Source organism: Rousettus aegyptiacus, unplaced genomic scaffold (assembly GCF_014176215.1).
Source record: "Rousettus aegyptiacus isolate mRouAeg1 unplaced genomic scaffold, mRouAeg1.p scaffold_m13_p_3, whole genome shotgun sequence".
NCBI classification, from domain to species: domain Eukaryota; kingdom Metazoa; phylum Chordata; class Mammalia; order Chiroptera; family Pteropodidae; genus Rousettus; species Rousettus aegyptiacus.
The window spans coordinates 114,425,324-114,442,603 of record NW_023416306.1 but is presented as its reverse complement, the minus strand read 5'-3'; the positions used below and the strand labels follow the sequence as shown (position 1 = coordinate 114,442,603).

Below are 17,280 nucleotides of genomic sequence, written 5' to 3'. Positions count from 1 at the left end.
GAACGAAAGACAGAGAATAAACTGAAAACAAATAATAAAATAGTAGACCTAAATCCAACATAATTAATAACTATATTAAATAGTCTAAACATAGCATATTAAAAAAAAGGATATTGTAGAGTTGAAAAAAAATAGCAGAATACACATATTTTTCAAGTGTACATGGTATTTTCACCACTATAGACCATATTCTGGGCCATAAAATGAACCTTTATAAATTTAAAAGATTTGAAACCATACAAATTATGTTCTCTGACCATAAGGAATTAAATTAGAAGTCAGTAAGAGGAACATATCTGAAATATTTCCAAAAATTTCCTAATTAAATGAAACACTTCTAAATAATCCATGGGTCCAAAGGAAGACACAGGAAAATTAGAAAATAATTCAAACTAAATGAAAAGGAAGATACAGTATTATATCAAAACTCATAGGATACAGCTAATGCAGTGCTTAGAAGGAAAAAAGAGCAAAAATTAATAAAATTAAGAACAGAAAATCAATGAGAAAAATCAATGAAACCAAAAACTGGTTCTTTAAAAAGATCAATAAAAATCAATAAACTTCTAGCCAGACTGAGAGAAAAAGAGCAGCAAATTACCAATATCAGGAATGGAAGAGGAGAAATTACTATGTAACGTACAGACACTAAAAGGATAACGAAGGACTACTATGAATAATTCTATCCCCATAAACTCATCAATTCAAATGAAATGATCCAATTCCTTGAAAACATAAACTACCAAAGTTCACTCAAAGAAATCAAAGATCTAAACAAAGGGAGAAATATACCATGCTCATGCACAATATTAATCGAAATCCCAGAAATGTATAATTCTCAATTTTAAAATTTATACAGAAAGTTGAAGGACTAGAAGAGCTAAAAAGGACAAAGTTAGAGAACTCATTTATCTGATTTTTAGACTTACTATAAAGCTACAGTAATCTAGGTAGTGTGGTATACACTAATGAGCTGACACATTGATCAACGGAACAAAACAGAAACCTACACAAACATGATCAAACTGAAACTGATTTTTGACAAAGGTGCAAAGGCAATTTAATGGAGAAAGTCTTTTCAATAAGTGTCACAGGAACAAATGGAGGTTCATCTGCAAAAGAAAGAAAAACTTGACCCATACCTTCTACAAAAATTAACTCAAAATGGATCACAGATCTAAATGTAAAAAGTAAAACTGTAAAAACTTCAAGATGAAAAGACAAGAAGAAATCTTTGTGACCTTTGGCTGGACAAAATTCTCAGCTATACCAAAAACGTGATCCATAAGAAATAATTGATAAGTTAGACTTCTTCAAAATTAAAAACCTTTATTCTATAAAAGACACTGTTAAGAAAACAAATAGACCTGACTTAAGCTGGGAGAAAAGATTTACAAATCACTTATCTGACGTAAGCCTTGTATTCAGAATATATAAAGACCTCTTATACCTCAAATACACATTACGATAAATCAAAGAAGCCAGACTCAAAAGGCTACATATTGTATGATTCCATTTATATGACATTATGGAAAAGGCAAAACTGTAGGGCTGGAGAATAGATCAATGGTTGCCAAGGGACTGGGAGTGAGAGTAGGTGTTGATCACAAAGGGATAGCATGAGAGAATTCTATGGCGTGATGGAACTATTCTATAACATGATCATGGTGATGGTTATATGTCTCTTTTCATTTGTGAAAACTTATAAAACCATATACCATAGAATGAATTTTACTGCATGTTAAATAAAAAGTTTTAAATATGCCTTTTAAAAAACTGAGAACTAAGTAAACTTGCCAATCCAAGAGAGCACTTTATGATGCAAAAACAACTATTTACAGCCACTAGTTTTAAAGAGTTAAGACAAACTCCAGAGAAACAGCATACCGGTGCTGAGACTGCAGTCTTTCCAGTGGTTCAGCCTTCTGTTGAATTCCATCCTGAAATATCATGTCTGCTTTCTTAAAGTTTTCTCTAGCTTCATATTCTTCAGCCCATGAAATATAGAACTGAGCAAGCGAAATGCCAATCCCTTGGTTGTGTAAATAACTGTACATATCCAAAGGCTCGTTGCATAAATGCCCCTGTAACAAATTAAAAGCATTAAGAGTTAACCAATTTCTATTCACTTACTGTCTATTATGTGCCAAATAATCACTGGAGATACTATCTGTAGTTTCTGCATCGAAAAAAAAAATCTATTATAATACAATGTTGTAAGGACTATACTGGGAAGACTTAAAAAGAGATTAATTTGTAAGCAAATAGGACTGAGAGGGAAGACTTCAAGAAGGTATATTTGAGTACGGCCTTGAAAGAGGAATAGACTTATATCAGGTAAAGAATGAGAAAGAAAAGGTGCACTAGGTGCAAATAGTTTGTAGGGAGGGGTTCAGACAAGATAGGAGTTTGAAAAAAAAGGTGTAACAGGTCTTCAATGTCAAGTGAATCAATTTTTGATTTATCTGATAGTCAATGTATGTGTGTTGGGGTGGGAGAGCTATAAGCAAAGGAATGAAAAGGAATGACATGGTCAGATCTGTACTTTAGAAGGAACCTTGTAAGACCAGATACAATGTAGATAATTCTAGTAACAAGAAGGTGCGGCGGGGGTGGAAATCACTAAAAATCCCACACCATTAACAGTTTGATACCTATTTTCTTTAGTCTTTTATACAGAATAAAAGGATTTTTATCATTTTTATAAAATTTTATAAAAATTGCTTTTATTCCACTTAATGTATCATTTATTTTTCTATGCTGATGCTTACTCTATTATTTTTAAATAGATGAATAACGTTTACCTATATCTTCCATCATTTAACTATTCCTATTTTGGGGATGAGTAACTTTTAATTTTGCCCAATTCGAAATAATTCTATAATAAATATCTTCATGCATACATCCTTTCATGTTTTACATTACTCCCTTAAGATAAATTCCTAGTAGGACTTTGTTAAAAAGTTAAAAATTTCTTAAGAGTTGTACAAATTTAAAATGCTAGTAGTGATTCCCAACTATTTTCACAGAAAATACTTTTTAAAACTTTCTAATTTCATATAAATATAGCATTTCAGTATTCTAATTAGGAGTTCTTTTCCTACCAGGGAGGCTAAATATCTTCTTTTTATTTACGAGATATATTTTCTCTCTACCGACCTTTTCCTGCTTGTCTAGCCTAAGTCCTCTTTTACGTGTGTCTTTACAGTTAGTTCAATACTTCTGTTTTTTGTTTTTTGGTTTTTTTTTTACTTATAATTAATGCTTAACATCCATCTTTTCCAATAAAGTAAGCTCCAAAAACCCAGAAAATATTGCTACTATACCTCAGTCTCTAGCCAGGGTCTGGTAGAAAAAGGCTGAATAAATGAAATGCTCCATTTTTATCTTCGACAAAAACAGTATTTTATAGTTTAATTTTGCAGTAATTCATTAAATTGTTTTTTCTGCTTACCCTAATTAGTGATGATTTTCCATATGTGATGGTGTTTCAAGCAAAGTTATAATTCTGAATGTGCTATAAGATCCAGTCCTTGGTATCTGTTACTATATAAATAAGGTTTAACATTTCACTTTGCTAACAGCTTTCTGAACAGCTCTGATGCAGCATAAGTCAGCCAATAAAAGGTTGGCTGTCCCATGGTTATTCCAGAGTGCTGAATGAAATCACTTAAGAAATAACATAAATAAAAGGATATCGCAGTTAGAGTAATAGATCCAAAAGTCAAAATCTTTTTGGTAACCCCTAAAAAAGTCAAACTAAGACAATTTTACACTTTTAATTAAAAATACAGAATATTTTCTATGAATAAAATTTTCCTTAGCTAGACTGTAATTATCCCTTATAAAAATAACTCTGACTAGAGACATCTTTCTGAGAAGCAAAAAAGAGTAGTGAGAAAATCATCTCACTCTTCCCGACCATCACATAAAGAAAAAAAATAGCAAAATAGTTTAATACGTACCTTGTTATCCCCAAAGTTCAGATTATTGCTGATCGTTTTAGGGCTGTTCATTTGAATTTTAGGGTTGTCTAGATTAGTGCTTTTCAGATTACCTGTGGTTAAGGGGCAAGCTTTGGGAGTTTGTGTGTGTTTAAGAATTTTTATATTTAAAAATAGAATAAAAACAGAAGTTACCAGATAAATGATAATGTGCTTAGATGTTGTGGCAATGTCAAATCATTAACAAAGTTTCTAAATGATTACTACTCTCAATTTTTGTGTTTAACTCGAATAGTCTGCAGGCCATTCTTTCAGCAGCACTGGTTTATACTATGATTTTTACTTTAGGATAATGTCATTGCTCTTCAGTATCAGCACTAGGTTAGCATAAGTGAACAGAGAAATTATCTCATTGTTACTTTTAATAGTTCCAAATATATACAATCATAGACTCCTGGGATTAAGTCCTTTAGAGGTTTACCTAGTCTAAATTTTTAATAAATTTCATATAAGAATATTATACAAGAATATTACATAGAATAGAATGAAAAACAAAATCTATTAGTATACCACCCAGGGACTATAGTATTCACACTAACAAATCTGTTTAGTATTCTTTGGGTACAATCCTTTGTTATAGATTCCTACAATATCCCTAAGGTAATTTCTCCAACTTGCTAATAAAGATAACAAAGATATATCAAATGTACTGTGGAAATAAAGATATATTATGCCTTCAAGACTCACCTAATTTCCTATATTATTAACTATTTGATATATTTCAGTCAAAAATTTTTATCAATTTCAAATGCCAATATTTTATAGTTGTTGTAAATATTCTATTAGTTAGAATTATCCAATTTATTATTTAAATACCTATTTCTGTATTTTTTAATTTTTAAAAATTTATTTATTTTTTTGTATCTAATTATCTGTTATCTAACATTATAAATATTTATCACTTACTTTTTTCTTATATCTTTTAGGATAAAAGCAATGAAATTAATGTCTAAGAAACCTTGGTCATTATTTGTTTTGAAGATATTTCCATAAAAAAATCTTCAAGAGTGTTCTAGAAATAAAAGAACTACACGTCAAGTAAGACAGTACAAAGTAGTCAGGCAGACATTTTTGGATGCAGCAACATACTAGGTAAAAGAAGCCCAAAGACAGACAAAGAATTAAATGTCATTTTTTATGATGATGATTCTCAAAAAGGGAGAAATACCAGAATCACCTACAAAAACTTTTTCTTAATTTTACTAAACATCATGTGTTGGCTCCAACACATCCTCCTCCAATACAGTTGCATGACCCAGTTAGGGAAAGAAGGAGGGAGGGAAGGAGGGAGGGACTAAAAAAAGAAAGAAAAGAAAAAGAAAGAACCCACTCCCATGGAGAGGTATACAAACCAGCCTTGTGATCACTCTTAAAGGGGTAAAAAACCTTATATTAAAATCCATCTTTAAAGTAGAAACAATTTACCAAATATTGAGTATTTATTAAATGTTTAGTATCTACTAAATGGTTCAGATTTTGCCATTTTTTTGTGTGTATCAGGATCTCTAGAGAAAAATCTCTTGGTTTAATATTTTAAACCCAAATAGCACCTGAGACTTACCAATTTAAGCCAGAGACTGAGAAATCGAGGATCATTATAATATCTTTTTTCTCCTTGTAGTGCTTCTACAGCTCTTTCTAATAATGTTGACATATTACTCTCCTTGCCCCCCTGAGGATAGTTCTGCTCTGTCCAGTTAATATACCTGAACAGGAAGAAAAGGAAAAGAATATTTTAAAAATTTAATGTGTGCTCTTGTTCTTGCTTCAAGACCCATTCTTGATTTTTTTTAAAGCAGATCTAATATATTGAAAATGTTTATTTAGAGGTCCTCAGTGACATGACCTAAGCCTGCATCCCTCAAACTTTTCCAAGTATCTCTAATAAGTGCCTGTTGGAAACAATGGGGATGGGATAGAAGGGTGTAGCTCACAGCTGCATGCCACAAACTTGAAATGTCTTCAGTCTTGAATACCTTAGGAAAGGACGCTAAAATTATTCTCTGTGTCCCCAAGATACCTCTTTATATTCCGGCACACTGCTCAGGACACCTCAATTTGAGAAGCAGGGCCATAGGGACTCATGTTAAGTTTCCATTGCCCTTGTAAAATAAAAAAGACCCACCTATCCCAAACATCCAGAGGGTCATTTCCGGTGTAAAATCGAATTTCAGATTCAAATGCCCTGAAATTTAAACAGAAAATGTTAACATAAGCTATAATGACAAAAGCCAAGTGAACAAGTATAACCTCTATTTTTATTCATGTATTCAGTATTTAACATCAATCTAGATAACTCTACTGGAATTTGAGGGTTAAATAGATAGAAAAAGAATAGAATTAGGATTCTGCCTGATAACATAACAGGAAAGACAAAACATGTAGAAATTAGAGAAACAAATTCTAAAACAACATATAGGAAAGCAGTATTATACAGCAATTTAAAGCTCTAGAACAAGACTCCCTAGGTTCAAATGCGGCTTCACTGATTACTAGCTGAATAACACTGGATAAGCTATTTAAACTCTGTTTTCAGTTTCCTCATCAATAAAATGGGGATAATAATTGTACCTATCTTATTAAGTTGATTAGTCTTAAATGTAAAATGTTTAGACACAGTAAGCACTCAATAAATGATAGCTATTATTTTGTATATGATAGTATTGAACTAAACACGTACACAAAAATATATGTACAAATAAGAATCTTTAAAAAATTCCATAGGCAACATTAGTCAGAGAATAATATCATATAGAATTTTAGAAGTGTCTTAAAGGAAGTATAAATTATGACTTTGTAAAGACCTGAGAAAGGCAAAGTGCTAAGACTAAGTTGAGACTTACCAGTTGGAAGTATTATATAATAAACAATTTAGATAAATCAACAAAAACTGTATACGGGGTTATGTTTGATATAAAGAAAAACAAAATAGTCCCTGACACAAAAGGAATTTATACTCTAATAAAAGTTGTTTAAAAAGTTAAACATACATTTTTAAACATACATTTATGACCCAGTAATTCCATTCCAATAAAAGTGAAAATCTATGTCTACAAAAGCCCTGCACAAGAATGTCTATAGTAGCTTTATACATAAAGCACACAAAACTGGAAAGAATCTAAATGTCCATCAATTGATGAATGGATAAAAAAATGGAATACTACTCAGCAATAAAAAGGAATAATTTATTGATATATGCAACATGAAAAAGCTTTAAAAGATACGCTGAATGAAAGAATTGTATGATTCCACTTATACAGAATATTCTAGAATAAGCAAAAGTAACCTATGGAGATAGATTGCGATCATGAGTTGCTTTGATTGAGAAGGGGGATGAGAGAACTTTCTGAGGTAATGAAAATGTCTTGAAATGCATGTCAAAACTAGTTAAACAGTGTATGTAAAAATCTCAGCATTTCAGTGGATGTAAATTACTCTTAAAAACAAAAAACAAAAAAACCCCACCAGTCCTTAGGAACCAACTAAATAAAATTAGGGTGAGAGCAGTAAGATAATTTAGGTGAGTTTTGGTACCAGTAACCAAAATGGAGTAGAAAAAGGAAGGTCATTTATGTAAGAAGAGATTCAATAATACGTTAAACATTTATCTAATTATATGCTATAAAAGATAAAAAGACATTTAGAAGGCAAGGAAGAGATGTACACAGTTGTTAAACAATCATGGAAAACTTGAATATGGACGGAGAATGGAGGAAAAAGAACAGAGACTTAGGTAAAATGCAGTAGGAAGCCAATAAGAAAAATGGAAGAGTAGTTAGAGAAGTAGAAAAACTAGTAAAACTAGTGTAATGTTCCAGAAGCCAGGAAAAAGAGGTAAGATTAGAACACCACCAACTCTGAAACAGAACCATAAAACCCAATGCTTTTAAAGATCCAATGAGATGAACAGGGATATTTATTACATTATAACCCACAATTATGATAATTCGTGTATGATGGCAGAAATTTTTTTGTCAGTGATTAAGGGTAGTAACTGATACTTTACTTTTTTGAAAAAAGTATATTTATCAAAACATGTATTAGTCAAAGGAGAACAAATTTCCTATGTCCATTTGAATAACATACTAGTATTTTTCAGCTTTTGTTTATCCAGAGCTTGTTAAATGATTATTGAGAAATTTTTTAGTATAAAGTTTCTCTGAGGTTCACATTTTCTTTGGAGATCACTATTTCTTTTTGGCATATTATCAAAAATACTTTCCTAGAAACTTAATAATTGAGTATACATGAAAGGTAGCAGATTCATTCTCCCTCAGTACTAAGAATCCAAAGAAATTTCTCTAATTGATTACTATCAAAGAGTCAATTCTGTTTAGGGATTCAGAGTGACATAATACTTCAGGGAAATATTGTAATTTGATACTTGCTTTACTCTGCTTCACATTGCACTCTGTATAAGATGTATTTCTATTGATACAAGAGTTTGGCTGCTCCATGATGAAATGAAATCCTATACCTCTTGCTCTTAATTGTACTTGAGGAGATCTTTAGATAGCTGTCATGTGATGAAAAAGCAGGTGGGAAACAGATTCTCATACAACTAATTTTTGAAGAATACTCCCTATGCCATTGTGCATCGATCCATACACATTATCTACCACAGCTGACGATGAATGATGACAGGTTGAGTCACGACTTGTTTACACACCGTTTCTGCTGCTGTAGAGTAGTGTTACGGGCAGATTCCTGCTGTGCCAATATTCCCTGAAGTGTGGATATGCTCCGCCCCTGCCTTAAAGGTTGTACATTTTCTTTACTCAGCTCCCATTCATCTCCCTCCGGGGACATGGTTTCACTATGAAGGGGGAAACAAAAGTAAGTCTCATACAAACATGGAGTTATTATATTGCTAGATTATTGTGAATGTTTTCAGATAAGCGATTACTCATGATCTCTGCATTGAAGATCGTGGACAGGCACACTAGTAGTATTACTACACTCCTAAGCTTCTGAGCCATCCAAATTTATGGCTCAGTATTTGCCTAATGAAAGAGAATGTAGCAATGGTATTGTGGACAGTACTGTAAGAATAAAGTTTAAAGCAAGAAGAAAAGAAGGAAAAAAAAGTATTATAAATTTAGCAAAGTAGACAAAAAGCAATTCTATGCTTACCATTGAATGCAGTTTAATTTAGAATTACCAAAGTGTTCATCAGACTAATATCTATGTTTCAACTCATGACTTAAAACTGAAGTTTACATATATAGGCAGCCCAAAGCAGAAACAGAGAAATATACAGTTTACTGGTCACAATAGCCCTTTTCCCCAAATTCTATCAAGTCTGTGGGGGGCATCCCCACAACTTTTTTTGAAGGCAATCACCATATTGAATATGTACTCTGAACTTCAGAGTTCCACACTGGACAGAGAGCCTATTTCTGGATGAGAGATATTATCTCTGGGTTTAAAACAAAGAGACAGATTAGGAACTAATCTTCAAAATAGAGTAAAAGTTAGGTATGATCTCAGTCTAGATGTCAGCAAAAACTCTCTTGAAGAAAATAAAGTATAAGTGGTTAATAATTTAGGTTGTAGCTACTCACATCTTTTTAATATTGTGTGAATCCTATAATGGCACTGTCATTTATTTTTGTATCCCCATGGTCTAATACAAGATCTGACACTAGTAAGCACTGAATAAATATTTGTTGAGTTCATCTTTCTTCTCACTCTTAAATTAATTAAATTATCTCAGTTATATGTCCTAAACTAAGTTGCTTCTTCCTTTACCTGCCTCCTCCCAGGCCTGCTCCTCCCACAGCCTTCCCTCATCTCAAATAAATGGCAATTTCACTTTTTCAGTTGCTCAGGTCAAAAGTCTTGGTGCTAACCATGATACCCTTCTCACAACTCTCATTAACTGAGTAAATTTTGTTGGTTCTACCATCAACTTCTCACCACCTCCACTGTTTCCAGCTTAGCTCAAGCTCCAACTTCTCTCACCTGAGTTATGTCGATAACCTCTTAACTGGTTTCTTTACTCCTATCCTTTTCTGCCTTTAGTCTTTTCAACAATTCAGCCAAAGTGATCCCATTTAAATTCATGTCAGATGTCTTTCCTCTACTCAAAACCTTCCAATGACTTTCAATTACAATCAAAGTAAAAGTCAAGTCCTTACAATACCTACATCCTCACCTTTTTTCTTCCATTTCCTTTTACTCTCTCTCCACCGTTCATTCTGTTCCAGCTACTTTGCCAGGTACAGCTCCTCCCCTAATCCTCACCCTCCATCCAGATTTGTATTTCCTCCACATACAGGCATGATGAGCCCTTGAGTTTCCTTCAAGTCTTGACCCAAATGTCAAGTCTTGACATTCTCAGTGAGGTGAGACTCCCCGTTCAAAACTATCTAAAATTGCACCAACCCTCTCCCCAACAGCTTTTCTTTTCTTTTTTTTTTTAAGTACTGACCACCATCTAACTTTTAGTTTATCTTGTTTCTTGTCTGTTGTCCCTAACCTCATCCCCCCTAGAATCTAAGCTTCAGGAGGGTGGAGATCCTTTTATTTGCTATACCTAGTGCTTAGTAGATTGTTACTAAATACTTATATGAATTCAAGAGCTTGTGACATGCTATTTACCTAAGTATTGTGTACCCCATAATTAAAATGCCTACGGAATTCCAACCCAGATGAGTTGATACATATTTATATAAGAAAAGCAGTAAGCATATTTATATAAAGAGAAGAAGGGCTTTTTATATTTCTAACTATGCTAGTGGCATAATGACAGCAACTACCATTTCTTGAGCACTTATTTGGAGGCAAAGTGTTACTTTACAAACACTATGAGTTTTCCCAGAACCCGCAAGGTAGGATTAATTTCAGCATTTTCCATATTAAGACGTGTCCAAGGTCAAACAGGAAATGGCTGAACTGAGATACAGCCCCCACAACAAATTCCAAGCTCTTTGTACCACTGGGGTTCCACAGCCTCCTTTGTGTTGAAGCTGGATGCAGCGGAATTCTTACCCTCCCGCAATTCCACTGAGGTCAGTGCTTACCTTGTGTCTTCCCCTGCACCCCTTGCATCCGACTTCAACAGGAAGGAGGCCGCGGCCTGGCCTGCTTTTTTAATGACCGTGCCACTCCTCTCCTTGACTGTTCTGAACGGGGCCCTGTCGAGTTAGGCACCTTGGGTCTCGCAGGCCCAGCTCCCAGTCCTTCTCCCGTACCTACCTCGATCCACCCCCTTCCTTCTTCATCGCCGCCATCCTGCATTCCCGGCTCAGGTCCTCCACCTGCTGGGGGCCTTTCCTCAGCGCCGGAGACCGTTTGCAACCTGCCCTTAGAGGTATCGAAGCGACCAGATGGTGTTCCAGGACAAAAGCACGAAGCTGCCTCTCACAAACCAGCCACCTCAAAACCAGCCGCCAAGTTTCAAATTTAACGGTCCCGCGCGGACGACGTATCCACGCCCCTCCGTTCTTCCGTACTCGCGCCCCTTGCTCAAGGCATTCTGGGGCTTGTAGTTTATCCCGGTTTTAGCCCTTGCAGTCGCGCTGCATAATGGGAGTTGTAGTTTCCAGAATCTAAGGCACCCAAGCCTCTGGTCCCGCAGGCTTAGGCGTTATAAATTCTTTGCAGGTGCTGCTTGTGTCCTACCTCTAAGGCCAGTCTCTGAGCCAAGCGAGGCACACGTTAAGCGTCAGAATGTCCTTGATGTTTTGAGTTTAAGGAGAGTGAGTCCTTGTGCTTGGCCTGATTTTTTTCTGGGCTGGTTGGCCAGGCTATGATCACCCGTCCTGCCAACCAAGACTCACGTGTGCCCAGAGATCTTAGGCTGCTCTGACCCAGCTGTTTCCTGCCCAACTCTTGAATTCAAAAAAGTTGGATTCTAGTTCTGTAAACATCATACCAAAGTTACAGCTTTAGGTAAACCACAATCTCTCTGACCTTTAATTTGCTACACAGTCCACAGGCAGAAAACACAGCTATGCCATGGCTTCCACGGTTTTGCCTCTTTGCCCTTTCAGGAAACCGCCTCTACTGACACTGGACTCTTAGGCTCAGTTCCAATTTCTTGAGGAAGAAACTAGTACGTCAGTTGTGACCAAGGAAGAAGATGATGCTTAACCCAGGACTCATGTGATATCACAGGACTGGGCCTCCTATTTCACACCTCTGCTCTTCTTCACGTTGGTAAATTGTCATTCTCCATTGAGTAACGGTTTCAGGACTTTATCCTTCCAGGGTCAAATTCAGACTCAGGAGTCATTATAATTAGCTCCTTCTCCACACAGTCACTGGGGCTAATAGATTTGGGGCTCTAATTGTTCAGGCCCAGATTACATGTTTCACCTTGAGACTGAGATAAGGGAAGGGTTGGTTCCCCATAGGAAATTTTGATTACTCTTTACTTTCAAGTCCTCTATATTCAGGAAGCCTCCCTGGATTATAGGTGATGTGGTATTTGGGATTCTCTCTCTGGCTCATTTTATCTCTTATCCTTTACACTAGTACTGACCTAGCCCCTCATTTCCTTTCCCTAGAGTGTCCTGTTCACATCCACAACTCCTCAACTTCAATTGTTTCCTATAAACTGTCTCGGAAGTGTAGTATTCACTCCTTTGATCTCAGCCTTGTAGCCTACTCAGATGCCCAGTAAACTGTGGTACAACACAGAACACATTCAGGCTAAGCCCTTTGCTTGTTTCACCAGAAAAAGAGGGAGACAGATAAAACAAAAACAGGAACAAAATGTGTGACAGAGGTGCTCCGTGGTCTTATTTGAAATGTGAGTTCTTATTTGGCTGGACTACGGCCAGGTGGCAAACACAGGGCCAACGCAGGCTTCAGTGGCAGCAGCAATTGTGGTCCAAAGATGATGAGGCAAAGTCTCAGCCTGAGTACTTTAACATGCTAGGCATTGGTGGGACACAGAAGATGTGTATGAAGAACTAGATACAGTTCTTGTCCTCTGGGAACTTAAGGCTAATGGAGAGACAAGTAAATAAAAAGGCAATTTCAGTACATTGCTGCCACAGCCAGATTTAAATAAAAACAGTGGGCCGTGGAGGCACATAGGAAGAGCTTCCAACCTAGGCCTAGGGAGAAGAGTAGGTCAGGGAAAATTTCCTAGAGAAGATGAAGGGCAAGGAGAATTTGACACAAACTATATTGAGCGCAACACAAGTTACGTAGCTGCTGAAGTTTTTAAGGTGCACCCACCTCCTCTCTACTCCTCATTCTCTCTACTGGGTTCTTGCACCCAGGCCTCACCTCTTTAGACCTCACATGCTGGCCCATCAAAACTTAGCTATCCTGTGTCCTATTCTTCTCACCTAACTATCACATTGAAAACATATGAATGAAATCACACTAAGATGGTAATAATAATTAACGCTTTAATACAATATTTTTCCACATCATTTTCTAAGATGACAATAGATGGTACAGGGGAATAAGTGTCCAATGTTTAAATAAGTTTCTGAAATGTTGGGTTAAATGGGCATCTTTACTGAAAGGCTCTCTAAAGCCCCTGATATGCCAAAGTGTACCGTGAATCTTTAAGGGAGAAGGGGTATTGGTTTTCTATCGCAGCTATTACAAACTGCCATAAACTTAGTAGCTTAAAACAACACCAGTTTGTTATCTTACTGTTTGGTAGGTCTGAAGTTTGACTCAATCTCACTGAGCTAAACAGGTGTTTGCAGGACTATGTTTCTGGAGGTTCTTTGGGAGAATTCATTTCTTTTTTTCCAGTTTTTAGAGGCATTCACTGATATTCTTTGGCATGTGGTCCCCTTCCTCCATCTTCAAAGCAAGCAACAAAACATCTCTCTGGTTTCTGTCACCACATCTTTTTCTCTGACCACAGCCAGGAAAATCTCCCTTCTTCTAAAGGCTCATGTGATTAGTTTGGATGCATCCAGATGATCTAGGATAACTTTCTATCACCTCAAGGTCCTGAACTTTTATCAGATCTGCCACGTCCCTTATGTTACATAAAGTGACATATCTACAGGTTCCATGGATTAGGAAGTAGATATCTTTGGGGGCCGTTATTTTGCCTACCACTGGGGGTGCTGAAATATGTTGGTATCATGTTGGTGTCTCTAAACTTATTTGATCATAAAGAAATCTTCTCATACATCTTTCAGAACAGATTTTAAGCTCTTTATAGTTTAACAGTAGGCCTCGGGAGAAGAAAATACATAAAGGAATAAATCTTGGATGTGGTCCCATAGTGTAGCAGTTAGCACGTCTGCTTTACATGCAGAAGGTCCTGGGTTCATGCCCCAGTGGAGGCATAGTCCATGGTTTACTGCCATGCCACCCTGAACAAACCTGATGTCTGATCTGGGAAGCTAAGCAGGGTTGGGCCTGGTTAGCACTTGGATGGGAGACCACTTAGGAAGACAAGATGCTGTAGGCATAAATAAAAATAAAAAAGGAATAAATTTTAATGGTGGAATTTCAGGCACAATGGCAATGTGTAGCAATTGGGGACTAGCAAGCCTCTCATTTTCATCCATTTACTTTACATGCAAAGCCATACCTATCTGCACCAGTGGCTATTAGAGAGATTTAATTTTCAGAAAACCTATGATCTCTTACTTGGTCTTGTGGAGATGCATATGTTCTTGATTGTCAAAGGCTGATTTCCCCCAACTTTGCCTTCATGGATTATACAAAATCCAGCTTTAGCAGGCTAAACATTGCAAAGATGAAAACCTCTGGGTCTCCAGGGAACCCTTGGACAGACTACTTGTTTACTGTGCAACCACAGGAGGAGAGAGAGACTGTCTGGGGGTGGGAGGAAGGTCAAGAGAGATCGAATGTGGGGGTGTTGTGTGTTCAGGGCCTGAAAGAGACCACATCTGGGAAAGCAGCATCACCATGCTGGCCTTTACCCCAGCAACAGATCAGCCAATCAGAATAGCATCTGCATCTTGTAATTACCAGTGATGAGTTTTCTTGAGGTAGAGGAACCAATGAGAAAGAGACATAGTAATCCAAACCATCTTGTGTTGCCAGGAGGAAGGGAGGTGAAGGGTGAAAAGATACATTAGCCTGGGGCTGGGGACTACTGGCTGCTGCCCAGTTGCATCTCACAGTAGCTGTTGCTGACAGGGTATTAGGGTATTCTCCAAGGAGCTGGATTTCTCTCTTTCATTTCATGGAAACTCTTCTAGACTATGTATCTGCTTTTCTGCAGAGCTAACTTACTTTTCAGGAGTCTTCTCAAACCATTGAAAATTGCTTGACCCAGAATTTCTATACTGATATATGCAAAAAAACATACATACTGAAAGAGGAGATACCAGTTATCAACTTTTTTACCTCTGGCAGAAAAGAACCAAAAGGTCGGAATGGCCCATAAGCTGAGAAGGGAAGCAGTCATATGGTAGAGCTATTAAGAAACAAGATAAGAAGTGAATCTAAATAAGCTATGTAGCTAATAGGTAGTGCAAAATTAGGCTGTTTGGCTCTGGCATTAACTTGACCAGAGTTTTGTGCTCCAGGAAGGTCTTGGAGGATCTAAAGAGTTCCCAGGTATTCACTACTGTGCTCAATTTATGCACGAGGCAATCCAAACTCAGATAAATAAAGTGGGTATGAGAGTTCCCTTTGAGGAAGAGCAGAGTAGGATCTTAACTTTGCCAGCTTCTTATTTCAAGCCCAGTACTCTGGGTACCACAAACCTCAACTCTAAATTGAAGGATTCAACCACTTCTAATGTTTAATAAACTTTAGCTTCTCGGTTCCACATCCTGGGGGAGGAATGAACCTAGGGTCTCCCAGCATCACATGTAGTGGGAGCCTCCACTCCAATGTGTTATATATTTCTCAAAAACTGATGGGTGGAGCCCCTGATAGGCAATTTTGTTTGCCTTGAAGGAAGAGGAATGGTTGATACAGGAGAGTTTTCCCATGAGGAATGAGGAGGCCACCTATCTGATAGCCACCTTGGACAGTGACCCTCCTTGGCATGGCCCTGAGAACTCCTGGCCTTGTGGAGAGAGAGCCTGTGGCAGAGGCTGCAGGAGGCCGTTCTGTGTAAGGCTGGCTTCCAGCAGCACTGTCTTCATACCCAGGTGTTGAAGGCACAGCGCAGCTCCAGCATCTCAAAGACTGGCCACTGTGAGAGCACCGGGAGACCACGCCTGGGCCTAGACATCAGCACCCTCATAGCTGGCTTCAGCGGACCTGAGATACCCTCCATTGGCCTCAGAGACAGGGCAGGAAAAGACGAACAGGGCAGATGACAGTTGGGAACTGCAGGGAGTGGACCAGTTGGTGGGCACAAGAGCTATGAAAAATACCCAGATGACCTGAGGGAGGCTTCGAAAGGGGGGCTGACTCAGGGCTGCATACATAATTGTACAAATTATGTTGTGTCTAAGACTGCCTGGCCAGAGGCACAAATGGGGACAATTTTTACTGTTTTGTTCACTCAGCGTAGGCACCTTTAAAAGTTTATCTGTCCAGAGGGGCCTGCTTTTTCTAATTCACACAAAGCACTGCATACACTGACTGTGGCCCTGGGCCTGGAGGTCCCATGGAAGAGACTGCGGAATTTTCATTGTTCTGTTCCTGTGGATCCACAGTGGTGAAGCCTGAGCTAATGAGTTATATACGGGCCTCTCCATCCTCTTTCAAGGAGGTGATGATCCCATGATAACGGAACAGCAATTGGGATGGCTCTTGGCAGAGCCAACCAATGTGGGAAAGCCGACAGAAAGATGGTGTATCTGGGGGTAAGTATGTCTGGGCTCCCATCGCTTCTCTGCCAAGGCCAGCTTCCTTGCTCCCTTTCTCAGACGTTGCCTCCTGGGACCTGGTGCAGACTGACATTCTGAGGGGCCCAGCGGTGGGAGACATTCCTGCAGATTTGAGCTCTACATTGCTTTTCTGAGGAAAGGCCAGAGGTCAGAGGCCCCCAGGCTGGGAGAGGGTGAGACAATTGGAAACAACTTAGTTTGGCTGAATGTGGGAGCCAAGCATAGAGATGTTTGGATCACACCGTGAGAAGCTGACCATGGCTCGGTGTGGGATGATTCAGAGAATTATGTGAGGTGACAAGCTATTTGGCCTCTGTTCCCACTTCTACACTCTACCCAAAAAAACTGTCTTTTTTTTGTACTTGTCTAGAAATATATGTCTTCTTCAGGATTGGCCAACATTCTTCCTGTCTTAAAACAGTTCTGAAACGGAAGGCCAGGAGGAAACCTGAATTTAGGACCCTTCTAGAACAGTGGTCCCCAACCTTTTTGGCACCAGGGATTGGTGCTCCTATGAGAGAATCTAA

General features: G+C 37.7%; 1 protein-coding gene across 1 annotated transcript in view; it reads right to left on the bottom strand.

Moving 5' to 3' along the window:
• Positions 1–17,280, bottom strand: part of BUB1B (BUB1 mitotic checkpoint serine/threonine kinase B) — a 53,875-nt gene that overhangs the window by 27,660 nt on the left and 8,935 nt on the right. The window contains exons 3-7 of the mRNA XM_016152196.2: positions 11,205–11,303; positions 8,674–8,820; positions 6,130–6,189; positions 5,566–5,710; positions 1,888–2,084 (exon numbers count right to left, since the gene is read on the bottom strand). Of these exons, the coding sequence (XP_016007682.2) occupies positions 1,888–2,084; positions 5,566–5,710; positions 6,130–6,189; positions 8,674–8,820; positions 11,205–11,239 (584 nt within the window). The 5' untranslated portion in view covers positions 11,240–11,303. The remainder of the gene's footprint in view (positions 1–1,887; positions 2,085–5,565; positions 5,711–6,129; positions 6,190–8,673; positions 8,821–11,204; positions 11,304–17,280) is intronic.